The 22,607-nt window shown below is 40.7% G+C and overlaps 1 protein-coding gene across 1 annotated transcript; it reads right to left on the bottom strand.

Annotated features, from left to right (window-relative positions):
- Positions 1 to 3,769: 3,769 nt before the first annotated feature.
- LOC130209058 (1,25-dihydroxyvitamin D(3) 24-hydroxylase, mitochondrial) lies at positions 3,770 to 14,314 on the bottom strand. The gene is made up of 12 exons (XM_056438588.1): positions 13,890 to 14,314; positions 13,525 to 13,715; positions 13,336 to 13,429; positions 13,154 to 13,247; positions 12,673 to 12,764; positions 12,279 to 12,390; positions 8,003 to 8,148; positions 7,284 to 7,450; positions 5,901 to 5,979; positions 4,892 to 5,089; positions 4,675 to 4,786; positions 3,770 to 4,158 (listed from the first exon to the last, which is right to left on the bottom strand). Exons 1-11 carry the CDS (start codon positions 14,145 to 14,147, stop codon positions 4,676 to 4,678), a joined length of 1,542 nt encoding a protein of 513 aa, XP_056294563.1. The 5' UTR covers positions 14,148 to 14,314; the 3' UTR covers positions 3,770 to 4,158; position 4,675.
- Positions 14,315 to 22,607: the final 8,293 nt, after the last annotated feature.

Raw genomic sequence — 22,607 nt, 5'->3', positions numbered from 1 at the left:
GAGCCCTTTCGCCAGCTTTTCATTTTATTTCAAAAACAATGGCGGACGAGATGGCTACGGTAGCACAAGCGGTAGACCACGGAGGCTCCTGCCGCGATTGTGGAGGTATCGCAGTTTCCACATGGGGTGGAGAAAGGGGTAAACAAGGGACACAAAGAGGGCAAGAAGTGCATTCATTTTGTCAGTTTAAATTTCGCGGGTATCGCAAGCAGATTTGCGTACGTCACTCCCGGCTTAATTTCGCGGGTGCCGTGAACAGATTTGCGTCCGTCACTTCCGCCAAGTGGTTAACGTAATCCATTTGAGACAGCACTTATCAGCAACGCAGTGCACTGCAATACAGTGCACTGAATTGTAGTGCACTGAATTGTAGTGCACTGTATTGCAGTGTACTTCGTAAAGTGTGCGGTAGTAGACACAGCCTTAGTCAGAGGGGTTCGGAAACTACAGCCATTTTACTTTTTTATTACTTTTTTACTTTTGATTACTTTATTACTTTTAGCATTGCTTTTTAACGTTTTATAACCTTTAGTACTTTTCTAATACTTTTGTACTTTTTCTTAGTTTTGTATTTTGTTGTTAGTTTTGTACTTTTTCATTACTTTTGTACTTTTAAAAACTTTTTTATTACTTTTTAAAACTTTTTATTACTTTTTAACTTTTTTATTACTTAACTTTTTTGTAACTTTAACTTTTTCATTACTTTTTAACTTTTTTATTACTTTTTAATTACTTTAGTATTTTTTTATGACTTTTGTACTTTTTATTACTTTTTAATTACGTTAGTACTTTTTATTACTTTTGTACTTTTTTATTACTTTAGTACTTTTTATTACTTTTGTACTTTTTATTAATTTAGTACTTTTTTTATTACTCTTGTACTTTTGATTACTTTTTTATCTCTTTTTCACTTTTGATTACTTCATTCATTTTTATTACTTTTTACTTTATTATTTTTTTATAACATTTGTACTATATATATATATATTTTTTTAAACTTTTTAAAAAACTTTTTTTACTATTTATTACTTTACTGCATTTTTTATTATTTTTTTACTATTTATTACTTTACTACTTTTTTATTACTTTTGTACTTTTTAAAGGCTATTATGACAACCCATGAACGAATAAATAATAATACTCAAAAAGTAAGGTCTGGCTTGTAAATTAGCCTGGGTGTCAAAAGGCAGTATAAATATAAATATACAACATACATGCTTGAAATGAAATGTGGAGTGTGTAAAGACGCAAACTATAAAAGTGCATACGGATAAAATACCACATTTAAACATCAAGTAACATTTACTAAGTGGGCAATTACATCATCTGTGCCACATTTACCTCAGTCACAGAAAACATAACAAGTCAGTGAATGCAGCTTTTGGCCACTGAGTGGCAATGTTGTACAATGTTCATCCACGCACGAGCTCTGTTCCGTCACGTTAAAAGAAATGCATATACTTTGTACATTTTCATGTCGCTACTCCTGTGGTAAGTAGCTGTCCAGCAAGTAAAGTTGTTATGAGACATATGTCGTTTTCATAAATGTTCACATTGTTTTAAAATTATATTTCAGCGAAGTCATGTGTAATTTCTAAAACCGGTCTTGTATAATTATCACATGTTTATTCGAGCACCTCGCTCAATCTTTGGCTTCACATTTCAGTGAAGCCAATAAGGAAGTAAACCTTAAACCTGCGTCCTCTCTGCTGGCCACTAGGGGGCGACTCCTCTGGTTGCAAAAAGAAGTCAGATTGAATGGAAGTATATTATGAAAAAGTGATTCCACTTGTCCCCGTTGGTAACAGGTCCGTGATAAATGTAACGGTCATCAATGTTAAGCTAACAACGTTTGTTTGTTGTGTGGCCAAGATTAAGTGTATTGTGCTCGTGTAATGGGCTGTTTTTAAAGACAGTAAAACTACAGTGGTGATGTCACTGTATCTTCAAGTGTTCATTTGATGTGCCTTCGTGGTGACTGGTTATCTTCATAGTTTGTCGGAATGAACCTAATTAACATGCTTTGGCCACTAGGTTTAGATTAGATAACATTAGATAAGATTAGAAACTTCTTTATTAGTCCTACAGTGGGGACATTGCAGGATCACAGAAGCGGGTGCACATTAGAGCATTAATAAAAGATCAAAATAAAACACCAAACACAATAACAAAACTAAATCTTAAAGTTTGGTTAATAAACGTGATGCCTTGTTTGTGTAAACTGTTAATATACACTTAATTATGTTATGTATGGTCTGAATGCACAACAGTAAACAGATTACCGCTAGGTGGCTATTACAGGCTGAAGCAATGGTTGATGAACATGAGGAGAAACAACTGGAGGAGGATCAAGTCTTCACAGAAGGTGACATATACATGTTTATGCACTAATTATACAGCAAACTCTCAAATGTACCCATGATTAGAGGTGGCTGAATACCAAATTGAACACAATCACTATGTAAGATATCTTCACATTGTTTTTAACTTCGATATTTCACGCTGTTAATGTACCTTACACCAAAGATTTGTAGGACTTTTTTTTACAATTAAAAGCAGGTTTGATACTAAAATTCAACCAAAAACAAAAAGTACACTCTTTTCCAATGAAGATAGCAGATATCAGATTGTTCTTTGTTACCTTTCAGAGCATTTGATTCATTGCTGTCAGGATTTAATAAAAATTTCAACAAAAATATTTAATATTTGTGGAGATTACAAGCTCGGTCTTGTCAAAACCATATTGTCAAACATGACCATCTTGGGACACAGCCAGCTGTGTAACATCTGTGGCTCTATAGCTCAGTGCTTAAAGCACTGGTCTTGTAAACTGAGGGTTGTGAGTCAAGCCTCACTGGGGCCTACTTCTCTTTAAATTGTATAATCAATTCAACTTCTATCAGCTTTGAATATGTAGTCAAAAAGACTTGGAATATACAGTTTTAGTATCTGTTTTCAGGCAGAAACTTTCTTTGATAGAAAGTACTTTTGATTTTAAAAGAAATATTTGCTAAAGGACTCATGTAACTGTCTGCATCCCAATGCCATTAGAAGAAGATGAAAATATGTTCCTTGTAAAAAAAAATCCTGACCCTTTAAATAATTACACAAAGTAACATTACCGTTTTCTTTACGGATTCAACTGAAAATATTTCCGATATTTAAATGACCTCTTGGGGGTATTTGAACCTCTACACGCGTTGATGTAAACATGCTTGCTGCTGTTACAAATAAATTTCCACCTGGGGATGAATAAATATATCGAATGAATCTAATCTTAAAAAGTAAATACAGTGTAAGAAAGGCAAAACAGTCTGTCATTTTTATTTTATTTACAGTATTTTATGCCTCCTTCAAATTAAACAGCTGGAGAAAAAATCTCCTAATTTATGTCCAGACTGAGACCAGAATTTATAACGAGAGTCACAAGAAAACAGGGCTCAGGATCCACACAGAACATACATTAGACCAAACTAAGGTATTAAATCAAAAGTTGTCCATCTGGAAAGGATTAAGATGTATTTGAGTTCAAAATGTACAGATTAGTTAGCATTATCCTGTTATGATTCTCATCCAATTTTGGTCCAAGAGCTAAAGAAAATCGCTTTTCTTATAAAGAAAAGAGAAACATGCATTCACACTTAGCTATACTACTTCACTAAGCATTTTAAATATATATATATTCAGCTGTGTTGCTCAAGCTGTAAAGACTCACAAGACTTTAATACCAATTCTTGTTTTTCAACATTAAAGACAGACGTGGCCTTAAAACATTTATGAATGTGTTTATTTCAGTGAATAAAATATGTCTTTACATAAAACAATGTAGGCTACAATATTATAATGGCACTTTAAATACGCAATGAAAAATATGCATACGCATAAGTATTAAACAAGGACAAGAAATAGTTCGACATTTACATACACAGCTGCCTTGGTACAACATTCAATTTGTACATGACAAATGGTATTTTGGTCGGTCATTATCAGTCATAAGTAATAGTTTTAAATAAGTTTGAGGTATTTATGGCATGATTACATGTACAATAATGACTATATCTTTTTTTCTATTTACAGAGCAGCAATACAGGGAGTCACTGGACCATCAGGGCCTCGGCAACAGAGGTATCATCGTGAGTGGAATATGGAGCCTGAAGGCTGAGGGAAAGAAGACGTCATGAATTAGTGTGAATCCCACAGTGTTTAGAAACGAGATTAAAGGTATATTTAAGGTAAAGTAAGAGTTTCACATTGTGGATGATACATGAATTCATGTGCTGGTGGAGAGTGAGATCAGTACATGTTTACCTCTCATACCTGTGCAGTGAATTTAAAGCTACTGACAGTTAGCTTAGCTTAGCGCAAAGACTGGAAACGGGTAAATAGGTAGCTTGGCTCTGCTGCTAAGACTTTTATTTGATCAGAACCAAGAAAGAAGATTCATGTTTTAATTAGTGAGCTTTGGTGGTTTTCCATTTGACAGACCCAGGCTACTAGTTTCCCCATGTTTCCAGTCTCTGTGCTAAGCTAAGCTAGCAGCATTTAGCTTCACATTTAATGGACAGATGAGAGTTGTATCAATATTCTCACCAACTCTTGGCAAGAAGTCCAATTTTTCTTTCTTTTGTTTTTTTAAAGCCACATTGGAGCTCAAAGTAGAGAGACCTCCTTTACCTCATCTCTTCATGAAAGCAACAGGAAGTTCTCTGCCGGGGACCAAAAGTCCTGAATGGATCACGTCCAGCGGCTCGTCGTCTGTTGCCACGATCTCATAATCTCTCACCAACTGTAAGAAAGACAAGCAGAGTTGGAATTCATGAATTGAATTCAAGCTCCGAGAGCAATCCATCGGGGTTTTCTATGAACCGCTGTGAACTCTGGGTGACCTTACCCAGCACATGGCCAGCTGGAGCTGCAGCTCTGCCAGCCGGCGGCCGATGCACATCCTCTTTCCGATGCCGAAGGGAACGTAGGCGAAGGGGTTGATGGTGTTGTTCTCCCGCAGCCAGCGCTCCGGCTTGAACTGCTTCCCGTCGTCAAAGTATTCCTCGTTGCAGCCCAGCGCATGGCTGTTTATCATTAAAACGGTCTGTACATGAAGGAAACGTCACACTTATTATGATGTGTTATTAGTAAGAAGTGCAGTTGCTTGCTCAGGAGAAATGAAATAGATCGTACAGTAGATTACAAGAGTAAAGACTCTGAATTAAGACCATCTGGCGCTGCAGTTTGCAGTGTTACACAAACTTGAAACATTTACTGCATTTACACTTTGTACAGCATGCGAGCGTCTTCTTTGTCACATGCTTCATCGGTCAAATATAAATGAATAAAAGAACGTAATTTGTTCAGTCAGGTGTACACTACCGGTCAAAAGTTTGGGATCACCCAGACAATTTTGTGTCTTCCATGAAAAATCACACTTTTGTTTATCAAATGAATATAAAATATAGTCAAGACATTGACAAGGTTAGAAATAATGATTAATATTTGAAATATTAATTTTCTTCTACAAACTTCAAGCTCAGAGGAAGGCCAGTTGTATAGCTTATATCACCAGCATAACTGTTTTCAGCTGTGCTAACATAATTGCACAAGGGTTTTCGAATCAGATATTAGTCTTCTAAGGCGATTAGCAAACACAATGTACCATTAGAACACTGGAGTGATAGTTGATGGAAATGGGCCTCTATACACCTATGGAGATATTTCATTAGAAACCAGACGCTTCCACCTAGAATAGTCATTTACCACATTAACAATGTAGAGAGTGTATTTCTGATAAATTTAATGTTATCTTTATTGAAAAAACAGTGCTTTTCTTTGAAAAATAAAGTCATTTCTAAGTGATCCCAAACTTTTGAACGGTAGTGTATGTGAACAAGAATTAAGCCACTTACCCCTTTGGGAAGGGCATAACCTCCCAACACAGTGTCTTTGTCCAGAGTCCTGCTGGTGAAAGGGACGGATGGCGATAACCTGGAAGAATTCGAAGGAAAGAAGAAAAACAGCGCATGAGAATACGGCCTCAGTGAAGCTATTGATGTGAGATATAAGCTCCCGTCAGGGGTCATATGCATTCCCTGTGCGATGAGGTCATGGCATTAGCCTTAAATAACATGTTTGGCATGAGAAGAACTGTACGGAAAGTGTGTCGTGTCAAAAGTTATTTCATGATTTGAACGTGACCGTCGGGCTTAAACTGGGACCACGCTCGTTGTCCTCAGCCATGCCTGCGTATCCCATGTTATTGAGGCAGTCATGTGTGGGATTTTTGCACCGTAATCTCTGGTAACTCACTGAGTGAAATCGTGATGCAGCCAGTGTGTCTGATAGGAAATGAATCGGTGGATGTTATGGAATGTTACGTGAAGCTACAACATTGGTAAATGTACTGACCACCAGTGGACATTGTTTACGTGTTACTGTATTGATATTGTGCTGCTGCCTGCTGCTCTGTCTTCAGAAGGCGTTGCTGTTTTTATGGCGACTTCCGTCTGAGTCATTTATATTGAACACATCGCCAAAGGATTGCTGTCGGCTAACACACAACACGCCGTGTCCGTATCAATAGATACATGAACATAGTTGGATGTATACTCCCTATGGAAGTCAAGGCAGTGCATTGCCCGCTTATCATTTCTCATAATATGTTATAAAATTTAATGATTTGGTTTATTATAAAATAATGCAGACAATGTATAGAGCTAAAGCAAAGTCACTGCCAGACTGTGTACAAAGTTTCTTTTCAATACATGAGTGTAAATATGATTTGAGAGATGTTTGTAAGTTCACGGTACAAAAGGCTAAAAAAGGGATTAAAAGAAGATGTATTTCTGTTGTAGGGGTCCAATTCTGGAATAATTGTGAAATGGATGTAAGAATGGTGAACTCCTTTTTGGTTTTTACGGGATTTTTAAAAAAAAGTTTTATTGAGAGTTATAAATGTAATTAAAAACGTATTAATATGGAAGATGTATGTGGTAGTATATATAAATATATTTTGTTTTTTATTTTGTTTATTGGTTTTTTGTTGTTTTATTTTCTTCTTTATTTTAAATTAATTTTCTGATTTATTTTGATTTCAATTTAGGATAGGAATTTATAAGCATTTTTTTGCTTCTACCTATACCTTTTCAGTCTTTCTCTTTTGTATATTTTATTGGATAATATTGTATTGTATTTGATTTGATTGACTGAATAAAAAATACAAACAAACAAACAAAATAATGTGATTGTACTAGCAGCAAGGCCCTATTCTCAACGGCCCTGTCGTACCGTACCTCATTGACTCCTTGAGGCAGGCCTTGAGGTAGGGCATGCTCTTGATGTGCTCTCCGCACGGGTCCTGGTCGGGAGCAACCACCTCTTTGATCTCCGCCAGCAGCTTCCTCTGGGCGCCAGGGTTACGGGACAGGTTGAAAAGAACCCACAGCATACCGTTGGCGGTCTGAGAAGCGTAAACACAGGGAGAGAGGGAGGAGGAGAGAGAGAGGGAGAGAGAGGGGAGATGTCACCGATTGAGGCGGCGACTCTTTGTGCATTCCTCAGTGGGGTCCTGAAGGGAGCTGAGGAATATTTGGGGTCCCTAAAGGGCTCTTCAGTTGCATGCACATCACATTCATTTTCCGCTTTAGAAGCACTGTAACCGCAGTACCTGTTTGTTTTTAGAGGTTGAGCAGTTAAAAGTTTTTGGAAGGGTAATATAGGCCACAGGTAAAATATTTAAAAGATTAATCCGCATAACTATATGGGGCGGTTCCACCGCCATCGATTCTTCTCTAAGAGCATTGATTGTAAATAAACGCTGGAGACCATCTTGTGAAGAGGGCGGGGGGCTTATGGCCCCTTCCCTATGTCCTAACCCCCTTTCCGCTGGCGCCATTTAGACTCGCCACGGACACATGTGTAAAGTTTCGAGACATCGGTTGCAACAGGAGAGTGGTCTCAGTCTTCGCTCTCGCTAAAATATCAAATGACTCAACTACAAAAAGTTGCTCACCGTCTCAACTCCTCCGATCTGCAGCTCTGTGATGGATGCGTAAAGCTCCTTCTTGGAGAGACGGCTGTGGTGTAAGATGTCACCGATTAAGTCATCCGGATCTCTCGTGGCGCTCTTCGCCAGTCTCTTGTCGATGTAGACTTTGGCTGAGGAAACATGAAGATGTAAAGACGTCTCGTAGGGATTTGGTACAATCCAGTGACATGCGCCTTATATCCTCTTAGTTTGTAAAGCCAGGACAATATATGCACAAAAACATACAGTTTTCCGTGGTACAGACAATAAATAGTATCACATTCTTAAATTGATTCTTAAAATCCTCACTGTACTTTTTCTCTTCGGATAGAACGAGACATTTCAATCCTTCACGTTGGTAAATGTTCCTGCTTTTTTCCGACATGCTATAACCTATAATATTTCTATGTTTCCAATTAGTTTGTATTCCTGACGAAGTTGGGTTCCTTTGAGTTTTCCATCCCCATGCATCGGATTACTGCGGTCAACTCAGCCGACACTCGGATCTCCGTGGTCAACTCAGCCGACACTTAAATTTCTGTGCGCCTATAGACTGATGTTGACGGTAAACGCATTCGATCGGGAGCGCGCGAGGGTTTTGATAAAGTTAGCGGACGGATTCACGTGACACAACATCCGGTTTTGCAAAGTTAGCGGAAAGAACTACGTGACACAACATCCGTTTTTCAAAATAAGATGTCGACAAATCATACACTAGCATATACAAGAAAACAATTAACTGATTTTGAATCTTTATAGATCGTTTATGAGATTTAGCTTAAATTATGCTAACATTAAAACGTGTTTACTGTACCAAGGAAGAGTTCATAAAAATAAAACTCAGACTTTTGTATATTTAAAAAATCCTGTATATAGATTTCTCCAACAGTTCCAGGAAATGAATGATGCAGCTGTGTTCAAGACAGTCCTGACTTCCATTATCCTGGGAATCAGACATATCTACGTTCCCAATTGGGAGATATTTCAAAGTAAAAGTCCTAAATGTTTATGAGAAATCGGTCATTTCTTTCATGTTTGAAGTGCTTTATAAACATATTTCCTCATAATGCCCGGCATTGACTGATGCAGCTGTGTTCAGGACAATCCAGACTTCCATTATCCTGGGAATCAGGCATATCTACGGACCCAATTGGGAGATATCTCAAAGTAAAAGTCCAAAATGTTGAGAGAAATCGGTCATTTCTTTCATGGTTAAAGAAATCGGTCATTTCTTTCATGTTTGAAGTGCTTTATCTATGTTTTTCCCCATAATGCCCGGCATTGACTGATGCAGCTGTGTTCAGGACAATCCAGACTTCCATTATCCTGGGAATCAGACATATCTACGGACCCAATTGGGAGATATTTCAAAGTAAATGTCCTAAATGTTTACAAGTAATCGGTCATTTCTTTCATGTTCAAAGTGCTTTATCTATGTTTTTCCCCATAATGCCCGGCATTGACTGATGCAGCTGTGTTCAGGACAATCCAGACTTCCATTATCCTGGGAATCAGATATATCTACGTACCCAATTGGGAGATATCTCAAAGTAAATGTCCAAAATGTTGAGAGAAATCGGTCATTTCTTTCATGTTTGAAGAAATCGGTCATTTCTTTCATGTTTGAAGTGCTTTCTCTATGTTTTTCCCCATAATGCCCGGCATTTACTGATGCAGCTGTGTTCAGGACAATCCAGACTTCCATTATCCTGGGAATCAGATATATCTACGGACCCAATTGGGAGATATCTCAAAGTAAATGTCCAAAATGTTGAGAGAAATCGGTCATTTCTTTCATGTTCAAAGTGCTTTCTCTATGTTTTTCCCCATAATGCCCGGCATTGACTGATGCAGCTGTGTTCAGGACAATCCAGACTTCCATTATCCTGGGAATCAGACAAATCTACGGTCCCAATTGGGAGATATTTCAAAGTAAATGTCCTAAATGTTTACAAGTAATCGGTAATTTACTTAATGTTTGACGTGCTTTATATATGTTTACCCGGAAAAATCTGGGAAGTAATTTGGGAATTGTTAATAAAACATGATTTACCCTTCAACTTCCACTGATATGCATGCAAACTAATACATTGTTTCACACACACACACACACACAGACACACACACACACTGACAGAAACACATAGACACACATACGTACACACACACACAGGCAGAGACACACACTCACACACACACACACAGAATGACAGACACACACACACACAGACACACAGACACACACATACAGACACATACATACAAACACAGGCAGAATCTCACACACGCACACACACACACACACGCATACTCTGCAGACTGACCCTTGACCTCCCAATTGCCTTCTTTGAATTTGAAAAGGATCCACATCTTTGAGTTGATTGAAAGTATGACAAATTAACTAAAAGACTGGTTTTAAGGATCGTATAAGGGTTATTGGCACGGTGACAATTCTCTCTTGTGAAAGTTTTGGAGGGGATTCCCCTCATGACCTCAAAGTATTGTATTTAGGTAAATATAATATATTAAATATAAAGCAGTAGGATTATATCTGAGAGACAATTGGGAGGTCAAGGGTCAGTCTGCAGAGTATGCGTGTGTGTGTGGGTGTGTGTGTGCGTGCGTGTGTGTGTGTGTGTGAAACAATGTATTAGTTTGCATGCATATCAGTGGAAGTTGAAGGGTAAATCATGTTTTATTAACAATTCCCAAATTACTTCCCAGATTTTTCCGGGTAAACATATATAAAGCACGTCAAACATTAAGTAAATTACCGATTACTTGTAAACATTTAGGACATTTACTTTGAAATATCTCCCAATTGGGGCCGTAGATTTGTCTGATTCCCAGGATAATGGAAGTCAAGATTGTCCTGAACACAGCTGCATCAGTCAATGCCGGGCATTATGGGGAAAAATATAGAGAAAGCACTTCAAACATGAAAGAAATGACCGATTTCTTTAAACATGAAAGAAATGACCGATTTCTCTAAAGAATTTGGATTTTTAATTTGAAATATCTCCCAATTGGGTCCGTAGATATGTCTTATTCCCAGGATAATGGAAGTGTGGATTGTCCTGAACACAGCAGCATCAGTCAATGCCGGGCATTATGGGGAAAAACATAGATAAAGCACTTTGAACATGAAAGAAATGACCGATTTCTTTAAACATGAAAGAAATGACCGATTTCTCTAAACATTTTGGACTTTTACTTTGAGATATCTCCCAATTGGGTCCGTAGATATGCCTGATTCCCAGGATAATGGAAGTCTGGATTGTCCTGAACACAGCTGCATCAGTCAATGCCGGGCATTATGAGGAAAAATGTTTATAAAGCACTTCAAACATGAAAGAAATGACCGATTTCTCTAAACATTTAGGACTTTTACTTTGAAATATCTCCCAATTGGGAACGTAGATATGTCTGATTCCCAGGATAATGGAAGTCAGGACTGTCTTGAACACAGCTGCATCATTCATTTCCTGGAACTGTTGGGGAAATCTATATACAGGATTTTTTTAATATACAAAAGTCTGAGTTTTATTTTTATAAACTCTTCCTTGGTACAGTAAACACGTTTTAATGTTAGCATAATTTAAGCTAAATCTCATAAACGATCTATAAAGATTCAAAATCAGTTAATTGTTTTCTTGTATATGCTAGTGTATGATTTGTCGACATCTTATTTTGAAAAACGGATGTTGTGTCACGTAGTTCTTTCCGCTAACTTTGCAAAACCGGATGTTGTGTCACGTGAATCCGTCCGCTAACTTTATCAAAACCCTCGCGCGCTCCCGATCGAATGCGTTTACCGTCAACATCAGTCTATAGGCGCACAGAAACTTAAGTGTCGGCTGAGTTGACCACGGAGATCCGAGTGTCGGCTGAGTTGACCGCAGTATCGGATTGCATGTGTGTTTGTGCATGTTTTTATCTATCAGAGGGGCATCCAAGAGGGCACTTTAGTGGCCCTTCAGCATCACGGTCTTCCTCCACCTCCCTCCCCCTCCCACCTCCTGCTACTACAAATATTAGGCAGATACTGTATCTCCCTCTCAGGTCACACGGTTTACTATGACTCTGGCTGCCGTTCACAGAGTACACAAAAAAACACAGGGGCACTCGGTTCAAACACCCCCCTCCCCCCTTTCTCTGCTGTTCCTGTCCTCACTATCTCTCCGCTGAACTCAAACTGTGCGGCAACTCTGTGAAACGAGAGTTAATCGGTTGTGTAATATTCATGTGCGTGTGTTTGTACCTGTGCTGAAGATGCGGTCCCACGCCGCCGTGTGGTTCTGCCACGTTTTGGTGTTGAGGCTCTTGTGGAGCTCCACCGGCGTGATGATCATCATGCCAAACGTGCTCATCATCTACACAAGACAAAGAGGACGCAGGTTTTAAAAAAAAGATTTAATCCTCTCACACTGTAACTCTTTGACACAATGAAGTTATCAAGATCGTCTGTTGTTTCTTGAACTCTTTGAGACCTTCGGTGAGTCGTATCTCCTCCTGACTGCGGATGATACTGGTTTGACGAATAAAATCCCAGCAGTGACCAGCTGATCACACCAGCTGACCTCCGCATGGAGAGGAGCCTAACAAAGATGTTTCTACCGGCTCAGTGGACCACAGATCTTCTCAGGCGTACTCACCGTTTTCACGGCAGTGATGAAGTTCAGAGCTTCCTCGTTGACTTTCTCCTGCAGGAGACCGAACCTCTTGTCGTAGAGAATGAGGCAGATGGCTGGTGGACAAACAAAAGCAAAGATTGAGACTCTGAACCTCAGACTCAGAGAGACTTTAATTAGATATTAATATCGACTTTTAGATATGACAAATTATCTATATGATCAATTTACATATGTGTTATTATCAAATATTATTGTCAAATAACATGGCATATAAAACTGCAATTATGAATACATAAAACTGTTTTTATGAATACAGCCAAATGTATTGGGCAACATGACTGAAAGCCAACTGAATATGTTCATATATTATAACAGTTTCGTCCCTTTTTCGGATTTTTACACAGTTTATGGGCAAACAACATCGAGACTATATCAGCTGATAATTAAAAGAATCCATGTGCAGCACAAATAATTAATAAATGTATAAAGTAGTTGAACTTACTCTCAAACGACCATTTATTCAGCTCGAAGTACAAGTCCTCAATCTTCCCATTGACGTTTATTTTTCCAATTCTGCCAACGAAGTCCAGCAACACCTGCATTTACGCACAACAGCTGTCAGGCATCGTTCACAAATACTAGTAGGCTATAAACATCACCTCCGATATTTTTGAATGGTCTTACCTCATTTATTTTGCGGTCGAGCTTCACCACCTCCGTCGGTTTCATGAGTTTCTTCTGAAAAACGCTCCTCACTCTCTGCCAGTCTTTCCCCTCCCTGCAGGTATACACACAACCGCGGCTTTTCAAACAACTGTGTCTATCTGAACGTGCAGCTGCGCCTTTCTCTTCTCTATAAACACGTGTACTTACAGAATGAGGAGCCCGTACGCCTCGTCTCTCAGGTTTCTGTACGCGATCCAGGGTTTGATCTCCAGCCTCTGAGGGTAGTGTCCCTCCTTCCTGTAGAGCGCCTCCAGCAAGCAAGGTGCGCCGATGTGCACCGACTCAAAGGAGCCCAGCTTCATCCGGAAGATCTTGCCGAATTTCTTATGATAATCAACCTAGAAGTGTCATAAAAAGTCATGAATCAAAGTGATTCAATTAAAATACACCCAGCGTCGTTGACATGTAATGTAATGTCGTTTCTATGCGTGAAAATACATTGTTTGGGTTGCGGCAACAATAAAATAAAAAAAAGGCAGTATATGTTAAGAACGTTATTAATGTCACTGTACCAGAGCCTCGTGCTGTCTTGTCAGACCTCCTTTCCAGAGGAGTTGCACCAGACTGCCAACGATCGGCCAGTTGGTGGGTCCGGGGATCGCGTCCAGGCCGCGCACTCTGGAGGCAGCGTGCGGGCAGCGCGCAGCCTCCGCAGCATCCTTCCCCTCCAGGACGCACACCGAGGATGTCGGCTTGAAGTGCTGCAGCCCGAAGGACTTCTTCTTCAGGAACTCGACAATCTGAGGAACTTTTTGGATACGGGCCCTCATCCTCAAACTAGATTTGAAGAATATAAAAATAAAAAAAATGTTCAATAGCAGCTCTTCTTTTCTTCTTCTTCTTCTCCTTTTTGGGGGGGGGGGGATCTTCGGGAGTTTCTCGTTTCTTGGAAGTGTCACACCTTACATATATATACCCTGAGAGTGTTTATTCCTGCCGTGCACTAAACCAATCAGCGACCGGCCCTGCATGGTGTGGCCGTCGGGCCCACCATTCATGTATCCACGTCAGGAGGGTATGATCCCAGATAGACCGAGGAAGTGCACCCCCCCCCCCCCCCACCCCACTCCCTCCTTTCTTTCTTTTTTTACAAATAAACACACGGGCCTCATCATATGACGCAGTTCGCTTGAACCGCGTTTAGGAGCGACCTGCGATTGGAAGAAACACAACTTTGGCAAAGCAAATACTACTGCCACACTTCTGCATCGTGGACAAATATTTGACAGATTGCAGTCTGTGTGTGTGTGCGTGTGTGTGTGTGTGTGCGCGAGTGTGTGTGTGTGTGTGTGTGTTTGCTTTGTTTGTTCTTTGTATAGGGGTTAAGTGGGCAAGGGTATTTTGGACAATTTATTAGTATTTATATTGAAAACCATTTGCTTACCGCTTCACCTTAGCAGAAATATTAATGGTCTCGAGCATGGTGAATGACGTCATTTATTATTCCATGTGGCCTAGAATAAAGTCTAATTGCCAAGTGTGAAGCAAGCGATGTATTTGATGATTTTCTTTTTAGCAGCTTTTTGATATCAGCTCTGTGAGTTCATGTTTATCTGCAGGGAAAACAACTCTCTCACCCCCGTAGACTCACTCACACGCTCACTCACACACTAACACACTCACTCACTTACACTGCGTGACTTAAATAACATGTGCAGGGGCCCTGTGTTGTAAAAGTGCTCATTCACAGACTCTCAGGTGGCATCTGAACAACCTTGAACCTTGAGTGAACGAGAGCCTCTCAAGGTGTAACACACGCACGCACACAAACACACGCACGCACACAAACACACACACACACACACACACAGACATTGCAATCACCCCCATTGTGTTTGTCTAATACGTACAGTGACTTCCTTTGGATTTTGTTTGGCTAAAAAACAAAACAAGATAAAATGTAGACTACCGTTCTAAAGTTTGGGGTCACTTGAGAAAAAGAAGAAAAAAACGTTGAAAAGTCTTATTGTCAATGAAAAGCACTGTTTTTTAAAATGAAGATAACATTAAATTAATCAGAAATACATACATCTAGGAGGAAACGTGTGTGGTTTATAATGAAATATCTACATAGGTGTTTAGAAGCCCTTCTCCAGTGTTCTAATGGTACATTGTGTTTGCTCATTGCCTGAGAAGACTAGTGGAGGGTTAGAAAACCCTCGTGACATTATGTTAGCGCAGCTGAAAACAGTTATGCCGGTGAGGGAAACTATAAAACTGGCTTTCCTTTGAGCTGAAAGTTTAAAAAACAACATTTATACTTCAAATAAAAATCATTATTTCTAACCATGTCAGTCTTGACTATATTTTCGATTCATTTGATTAATAAAAGTGTGAGTTTTCATGGAAAACACAAAATTGTCTGGGTGACCCCAACCTTTTGAACGGTAGTGTATATTGAATAATGAGCTTTCGAGCTGCTGATAACATGTAGCTACAAGCTAACTGGCTGCTGGCTACAGACATGATAATGGTGTTGATTTTCTCATCTTCCTAAAATAACAATCCATTATTTTTGCGCTTCTATACAGTTGGGAAACTTCATATAAGTTTGGACAAAATCAATGAGACAGAGGATGAATTATCCAGATTATTAGTCTGTGTACAAGTCAAATTTAAAAAACTCTGGATCCTTCATTTCTTAAGACTGTCCATCAGTTATTTGTTGCGATGACCAAGCAGCTGCCGTATGGATTATGAAAAGGAGTAAAAGATGAAGTCAGGTGATGTTAAATTATTCCAGATAGAAAACATATTAGGGTGGATTTATGCTTCAACAAAATCTTAGACTTTTACATGAGAGACTGCTGTTTGTGTGTTGCTTCCAACTGACAGTGTGCATTGTTTATTATTCTAACCATAATTATGACGCTCCCCTAACCTCAACCACCCGAGAGCTCGCTCTAAACCCGACCAAAAGGTAACCAAAGTGGGGACCGTTAGTAACCGTTTTGACGTCAGATCAGGAAACATGTCTACGTGTTACGCCTGAGTTCACGGAGGAATGACGCAAATTGTCTTTTAATGTTAGAATCAGCACGTTGTACAAACAAGGAATTTGGTAAACAACAAACAGCAGTACTTTAAAATAAGTACAGATTATTAAATGAAAGTGGCATGTGGGTTTTAATAAAGAAAAGATGTGCAAAGGTGTTGAAGGAAATACTCCTGGGGTTGTGAGAGTCAGAGTCAGCGGGGGTCCCGAGCTTTGTTGATGAACCCGACTGCAGCTGGGAAGAAACTCTTGTTGTGGCACGAGGTCTTGGTCCTGATTGGCTGCAGCCTCTTGCCAGAGGGAAAGGACTCCAACACTTAGTGTCTAGGGAGAGAGCGGTCGACTACAATCATACCTGCCCTCTTCAGGGTCCCGGAGGTGAACGAGTCATGGAGGGACGGCAGATTGCAGCCCATCACCCTCTCGGCAGAGCGAATGATCCGCTCCAGTCCGTCCTTGGTGGTGGCTGCGACGTATCGGACCATTTGAGGTCCTCGGTTGTGGTGGAGCAAAGGAAGTGGAAGGACGAAGGAGTCACACAGGGCGATGGGGGCAGGTGGGGCTCCGTTCTTCTGGACATCCCCAACTATCTCCACTCTAGTGTTGCGCTTCAAGTTGTTTCGTCCGCACCGTGTCACCAGACGGTCAGTCTCCCACCTGTAGGGCGGACTCACCAGAGATGAGTCCAACGAGGGCGGTGTAATCTGCAAACTTCCGGAGCTGGTGACTGGAGGTGCAGCTGTTGGTGGACAGAGAGAAGAGCTGAGGGGGGGGAACGCAGCCTTGGAGGGGGGGGGGGGGAACTGGTGCTGAGGGTCTGAGAGTCTGAGATACGTTTTCCCAGCTTCACATGCTGCTTCCTGCCAGACAGGAAGTCTGTGAGCCACTTACAGGCTGCAGTCGGGCACGTGCAGCTGGGAGCTTGTCCTGCAGCACAGAAGGGAGGATGGTATTGAAGGCAGAGCTGAGGTCTCCCAACAGGATCCTGGCGTAGGTTCCTGAGGAGTCCAGATGCTAGAGGACGAAGTGGAGGGCCATGTTGACTGTCGGACTTACTCCAACTTCTGCAGCCCAAACGGGATCCTTCATTGGGCTCGTCCTCCCTGGTTACAGGTACTGGAACCCAAAAGCACGACAAACACAGGAATGCAGGAGGAGGCTGTTTACTTAATCTTTCAGGCAGGGTCAAAACCGGGTGGTCAGTCAAACAGGGCAACAAATCCAAAAGGGGCAGGCAAAAATCTCAAGTCGGGTGAACAGGCAAACAGGGTCGTAACCGGCAGATCAGAACTAGGCCTAGGAATTCGCTGGAAAGTTTGGCGGTGACACACAAGACAATCTGGCAGAGGACAAGTGGAAGTGAGGGAGCTAAATAGTGAGGGACTAATGAGGGGATGGGCTGCAGGTGAAGGCAATGAGGGACAAACGAGGTGATCAGAGGCAGGTGAGAAGGGCGTGAGGACCAGGTGAAGGGAATGAGGGACAATCAGGTGAGGATGACAGGATCTGGAATGACAGGAGAGTTAATTAAACATGTAAACAGGATGAATTTAACTAGGAAGGTGGGGAATTCGTGACAGTTAATGTCCATATATTTCACACTTCCTGTGCCACCATGACACTTTACCTGTGAAAAAGGCTCAAAGCCCCTGCTGAGCGAACCCCTGATTACATCACAAGGGTCATTTCCACAAACATTAAAAAACACTTTACAAGAGCCACAGAAGAAATGATGCAACTATGTTCAGAAGCTGAACAGTAAAGTCCCACGACAAGTGAAGTGGTCTCCATAAAAAAGAAAAGTGTGAAGTGGCCCTTTAAATGTCTGTGTAGCGGAGGTAACATATAATTAGAACTTAAATATTAGACGACTGACGAAGAGAGTTTATTAATAACTCTTTCAGAATAATAAGTTGTTTCTGTAATAAGATCAAATGTTCAAGATATGCGGTAAATTGTGCATGTTTGTTTTTAGGAACGCTACGTCGGCAGAACATTGGCACATTTGTCATATTTTATAGATTGATAGATTAGAAATTTGTTCTGAAAATATTTTGCAAATAATTTCCTTATATCATTAAAACATCCAGTGGTCACTGCCTTGTGTATATATTTTGTTTCCTCTGTATATTTAGTATTTAGTATTGTTATTGTGTTTTATTTTGATCTTTTATTAATGCTCTAATGTGCACCCGCTGCTGTGATCCTGAAATGTCCCCACTGTGGGACTAATAAAGGAATATATAATCTAATCTAACATAATCTAAAATAAAATATATGGCACAGAAGTACATTACTCCCAAAGCCAAAATGTCAATGGAAATATTTGATCAAATACATTGAGAGCGTACATTTGGAGACAACTGCATTGTAATAACATTTAAATTTGTGAACATCGGGTTTTGATCTTAATATTGAGAGAAAACATCAGTTCTTATTACCTAAACAGCAACATGTTGTTGAAAAAGGCTTTATCTTTAACTCAAAGCAACACTGGCCGTGTCAGTGACAGCTGGCACTGCTCAGTCAGAGAAAACATGTTTTCTCAGGGTGTTCTCTTGTGGGCAAATAGTCATATACGCAATACCCTCCTCTCTGACCTTGTGTAGAATAAATGACTGAGGACGCTTTGACCATAATAAATGTGTAAATGGGAACATGTGTGTTTGTGCTTCTTGTTCATCAATGATTATCTGTCACACTATTTTTATTTGTTTTCATGTTAAATATCTTTAGCTGAATATCTGAAATATAAGAAACATCTCCGTTGTTTTCAGTGTGTATGCAGTTACGGGTTTAAAGGAAATTGAGAGCAATATTTGTTTTGGGGAAGAAAACATTGGCATTTGGCCAAAATAACAAAATACATTTCACGGGAAACACAATTAAATTAGCAGATATTTTCCATTTACTTTGGTGAGGGTTCAGGAACATAGCACACAAAATATACTGATACTGATTGTGTCAACACCAAAATATGAAATGACAACAACAAAAAAGAACCATTTGCGTCACAGAAGATAGTTAAACTAAACAATTGAAAGCACTATCAAAATACTATTGTTTTTTTAAACAAGAGAAAAGGAAATACTGCTCTTTTTGTACGTCGGATTTGTCTTTTTCAGATAAACATCTCTCGTGTGAAACATATCGTTGTCTTTCGTGGCTGTATGATTTGTTTGAAATGAAAGCAAACCCTCCTGATTTGATTGAATCACTGAACCCTTCATTCCTGATGTTTTTAATTGTTGTGTCTTAATTTTCTTACACCTAATCAGTGGCAGCATTTTAGTTGGGACATCAGCAGGCGGAGAGATAAGTCATGAACTGAGATATGGAGCGGCTGACCTTCTAGTAGTGGAGTCATCAGCACACAGAGCAGGCAAACCTGATGACTCAAACTGTCTCAATTGACTGACAGGTCAGTGAGTTCGGCAATTGGGTTTGAAGTGGAGGTTGCTCGGCCAGGCACGTGCACAGATAGAGCCCTAGTGGTGCTCAAGCACCAGCCCTTTTGCCCTGGATGAGAAAAGTGCCCTTTTTGCTGGAGCCCACTTTTTTTATTCATCAGGATTTAAGAATAAAAGTGACTCTTTCTGTCATCAAGTCCCCCCAAATGTGTTTTAATATCCGACGGGGCATTTATTTGAGAATTTCGCCCCGACATGCTCCGCGGCGCTCACGAGCCCCCCCCCCCGCCGCGCCCCTCCCTCCTCCTCCTCCACTTCCTCCTCCGCGCAGTGCTCCTCGCGCCACCAAACGGGTGCACCTCCTTCTCCTCTGACCCGCAGCGTCTGACAAACAGGTCATGACGGTGTTTGTCCCGTGACGTTGTTTTGTGATAAATCAACCACAACATTAGCGCTGCTGAAAACATGACGTCACAACTGGTCCGACGTTTCCTCAACAAAATAAACAAACAAAAACTCACGAAATCCATGATTTCAAAGCCTCGTCCAGCTGTTTACTGACGTTAGTTATGTTTAGAGAATAGAGAGAGGGAGAGAGAGAGAAGAGAGAGAGAGAAGAGAGAGAGAGGAGAGAGAGAGAGAGAGAGAGAGAGAGAATTCTTATTCCGTTCTATTTAACAGGGGCTAGTCTAGGATTTGCGTGGCCAGACTGAAAAAAAAATCATAAGGCCTCTCTGGTATTGTTCAGAGGGATGTCTGTTGATGTCTATCAATATCACTCATTTTGAAAATGACGTCAGAGGGCAATACGGTTAAGTATCAGACTAGCGAGGAGGGCGATACGTGGCTGGCATGACGACCCATTAGCCAATCAGAATGGGTGTACTGTTGTTGCTATATAATAATTCATCTTTATTCATAAAGAAAATGTAAGTTAGCGGTCTGATGCTGCCCAGAGGAAACGCAGGTCGAGGACAGCATCATCAGTGTATTGCTGCTTATGCTTCAACTCTGTCAGAATTTTTTTTTGGCATTGGGTGCCCTTTTTTTGGTTTGAGCACCTGCCCCCCAAAATGTCTGTGCACGCGTGCACACGAAGATGCACTTTCATACTTGTGAAGACCACCATGTTGCTGAAAAAATAAATAATGCAGAGGCCTCATAGGAGATTAGTTGTATAGTTGAGATGGAATTGCTCCGTACAGTCCCATCGGCCTCGCATAACGCCTGACCTGGAATGTGAGGTGCCCCCTTCCCCAAAGCCCGCTTTTACACTCAGACTGAACATATTTACAACAGAGCATGAGTGGAATTATGCAAGTGGCCCCCCACCACCATATCCTCCACCCTCGAGCCGCGTGTTTTGCTCCATATCATTCCTCGTTGCACGTGCAGCCGCGCGAGGCTCTCACAGAGTTGACAGACGGCAAATACAGTGTGTGTGTGTGTGTGTGTGTGTGTGTGCGTGTTTGCTTTGTTTGTTTGTTTTATTTGGGGGGGGGGGAGGTAACTGGGAAAAAATGTTGCCTTCACCAAGACAGTGAAGGCACAATATTTCCAGTCTCACATCTAACAACTTTTATCTGTCATTCACAGTTTTTCAATGCGTCCCGATTCATTGCACATTCTGTGAGCCCTTGATTGAACATTATAATTCTTGACGCTGAGCCAGTGAAAATGTCATGAAACGCAAAGATTTGTCACGCTAACAAACAAGGGTTTTATTTATTTGATCGGTGTAACAAAAGCCTATAGATGATTGACTCTGGACATTAAGTAGGTCATTCCTATTGAAGGGGCTGGAGCTCTGTGGAAGGGGCCGAGCTGGTAAGGAAGGAGATCTCCCTGAACTTGCTGACCTCCTCCTATGCACCCTGAGGCCGCTGTTGCCTGGACGGGGAGGGGCCTCCCTTCCTCCTCTTTGACAGCAACAAGCTGGAGGTATGGAACGTATTTTAGAAGTGAGGCCCTTCCTTGGAAAAGGGAAATATCAATAGGCAACAACAAAGTCATAAACGTGAAGGTGAAAATGATGTCACAGTAAAAGGGTTCCTCACAACCACCATTATTGTTGCTCTCCTAAAATGCACAATTTTAGCGTATTTAGCTGTATCCCTTCGAAGAGATTAGTCGGTTGAGGCGGGGTGACTGAGGTGAACTGCTGCTACAGTTCACTGAGAGAGTACAGTTCACAAGGTTCTTTGAACTCAGTGAACTGCGTGCCCTGGAAACTCACGGTAGCACTCCATGGAAAATTAGTACAGTATCTCTGACTGTAACAATGAACAGAGTGAATGTTGGCTATCAATTAGGATAATATCTATGCAATGACATCATTGAGAAACTACCGTCGTCTGTCTTCTGGTCCGTTGTACTGACCTTCTTCTCGTGATTTAAACCTTCCATTCAGAACTTCCATTGACATACACCTGTCTTCAGAAATATAATGTAGCCAGCTAGAGAGAAGACCTTCACTGTCAACCGGGGGGTCTGGCCCACACACCAGACAGGTTCGATTACCTGTAGAATGTAAAGGCCGGTTGGGGGAGGAGTGCAACAAAGGCAGAAATATCTGACGAGGTCAATGGTTACTATGACGTTACTGTGACGCACTTTTGTGTGATGTTCATGATTGTCTCCACCAGGAGATAGTGAGATTGTGTGCATGTGTCTTGCCACGGCTAACATTGCATACTCACGCTCATTTATTGCTGTATGCTCAACAATATATAATAGTTTACATGGTTTGCTGATGCTAGATTCAATTTCCAGAATGATGTTCCCAGCTCAGCCCTGATTTGGTGTGTTTTGTATTTGGCCATTGC

Source organism: Pseudoliparis swirei, chromosome 18 (genome assembly GCF_029220125.1).
Source record: "Pseudoliparis swirei isolate HS2019 ecotype Mariana Trench chromosome 18, NWPU_hadal_v1, whole genome shotgun sequence".
Classification (NCBI taxonomy): Eukaryota; Metazoa; Chordata; class Actinopteri; order Perciformes; family Liparidae; genus Pseudoliparis; species Pseudoliparis swirei.
The sequence above is the reverse complement of the archived record's forward strand: the minus strand, read 5'-3'. Positions and strand labels throughout refer to the sequence as shown.

Bases quoted from the DNA above. Each gene is read 5' to 3' on its own strand.
- LOC130209058 (XM_056438588.1), bottom strand. From the start codon at position 14,147: ATGAGGGCCCGTATCCAAAAAGTTCCTCAGATTGTCGAGTTCCTGAAG. The intron at 12,765-13,153 runs GTAAGTTCAACT...TTTGTCCACCAG, and splicing joins GAATAAATGGTCGTTTGAGA to CCATCTGCCTCATTCTCTAC. The intron at 12,391-12,672 runs GTGAGTACGCCT...TGTCTTGTGTAG, and splicing joins TCATCACTGCCGTGAAAACG to ATGATGAGCACGTTTGGCAT.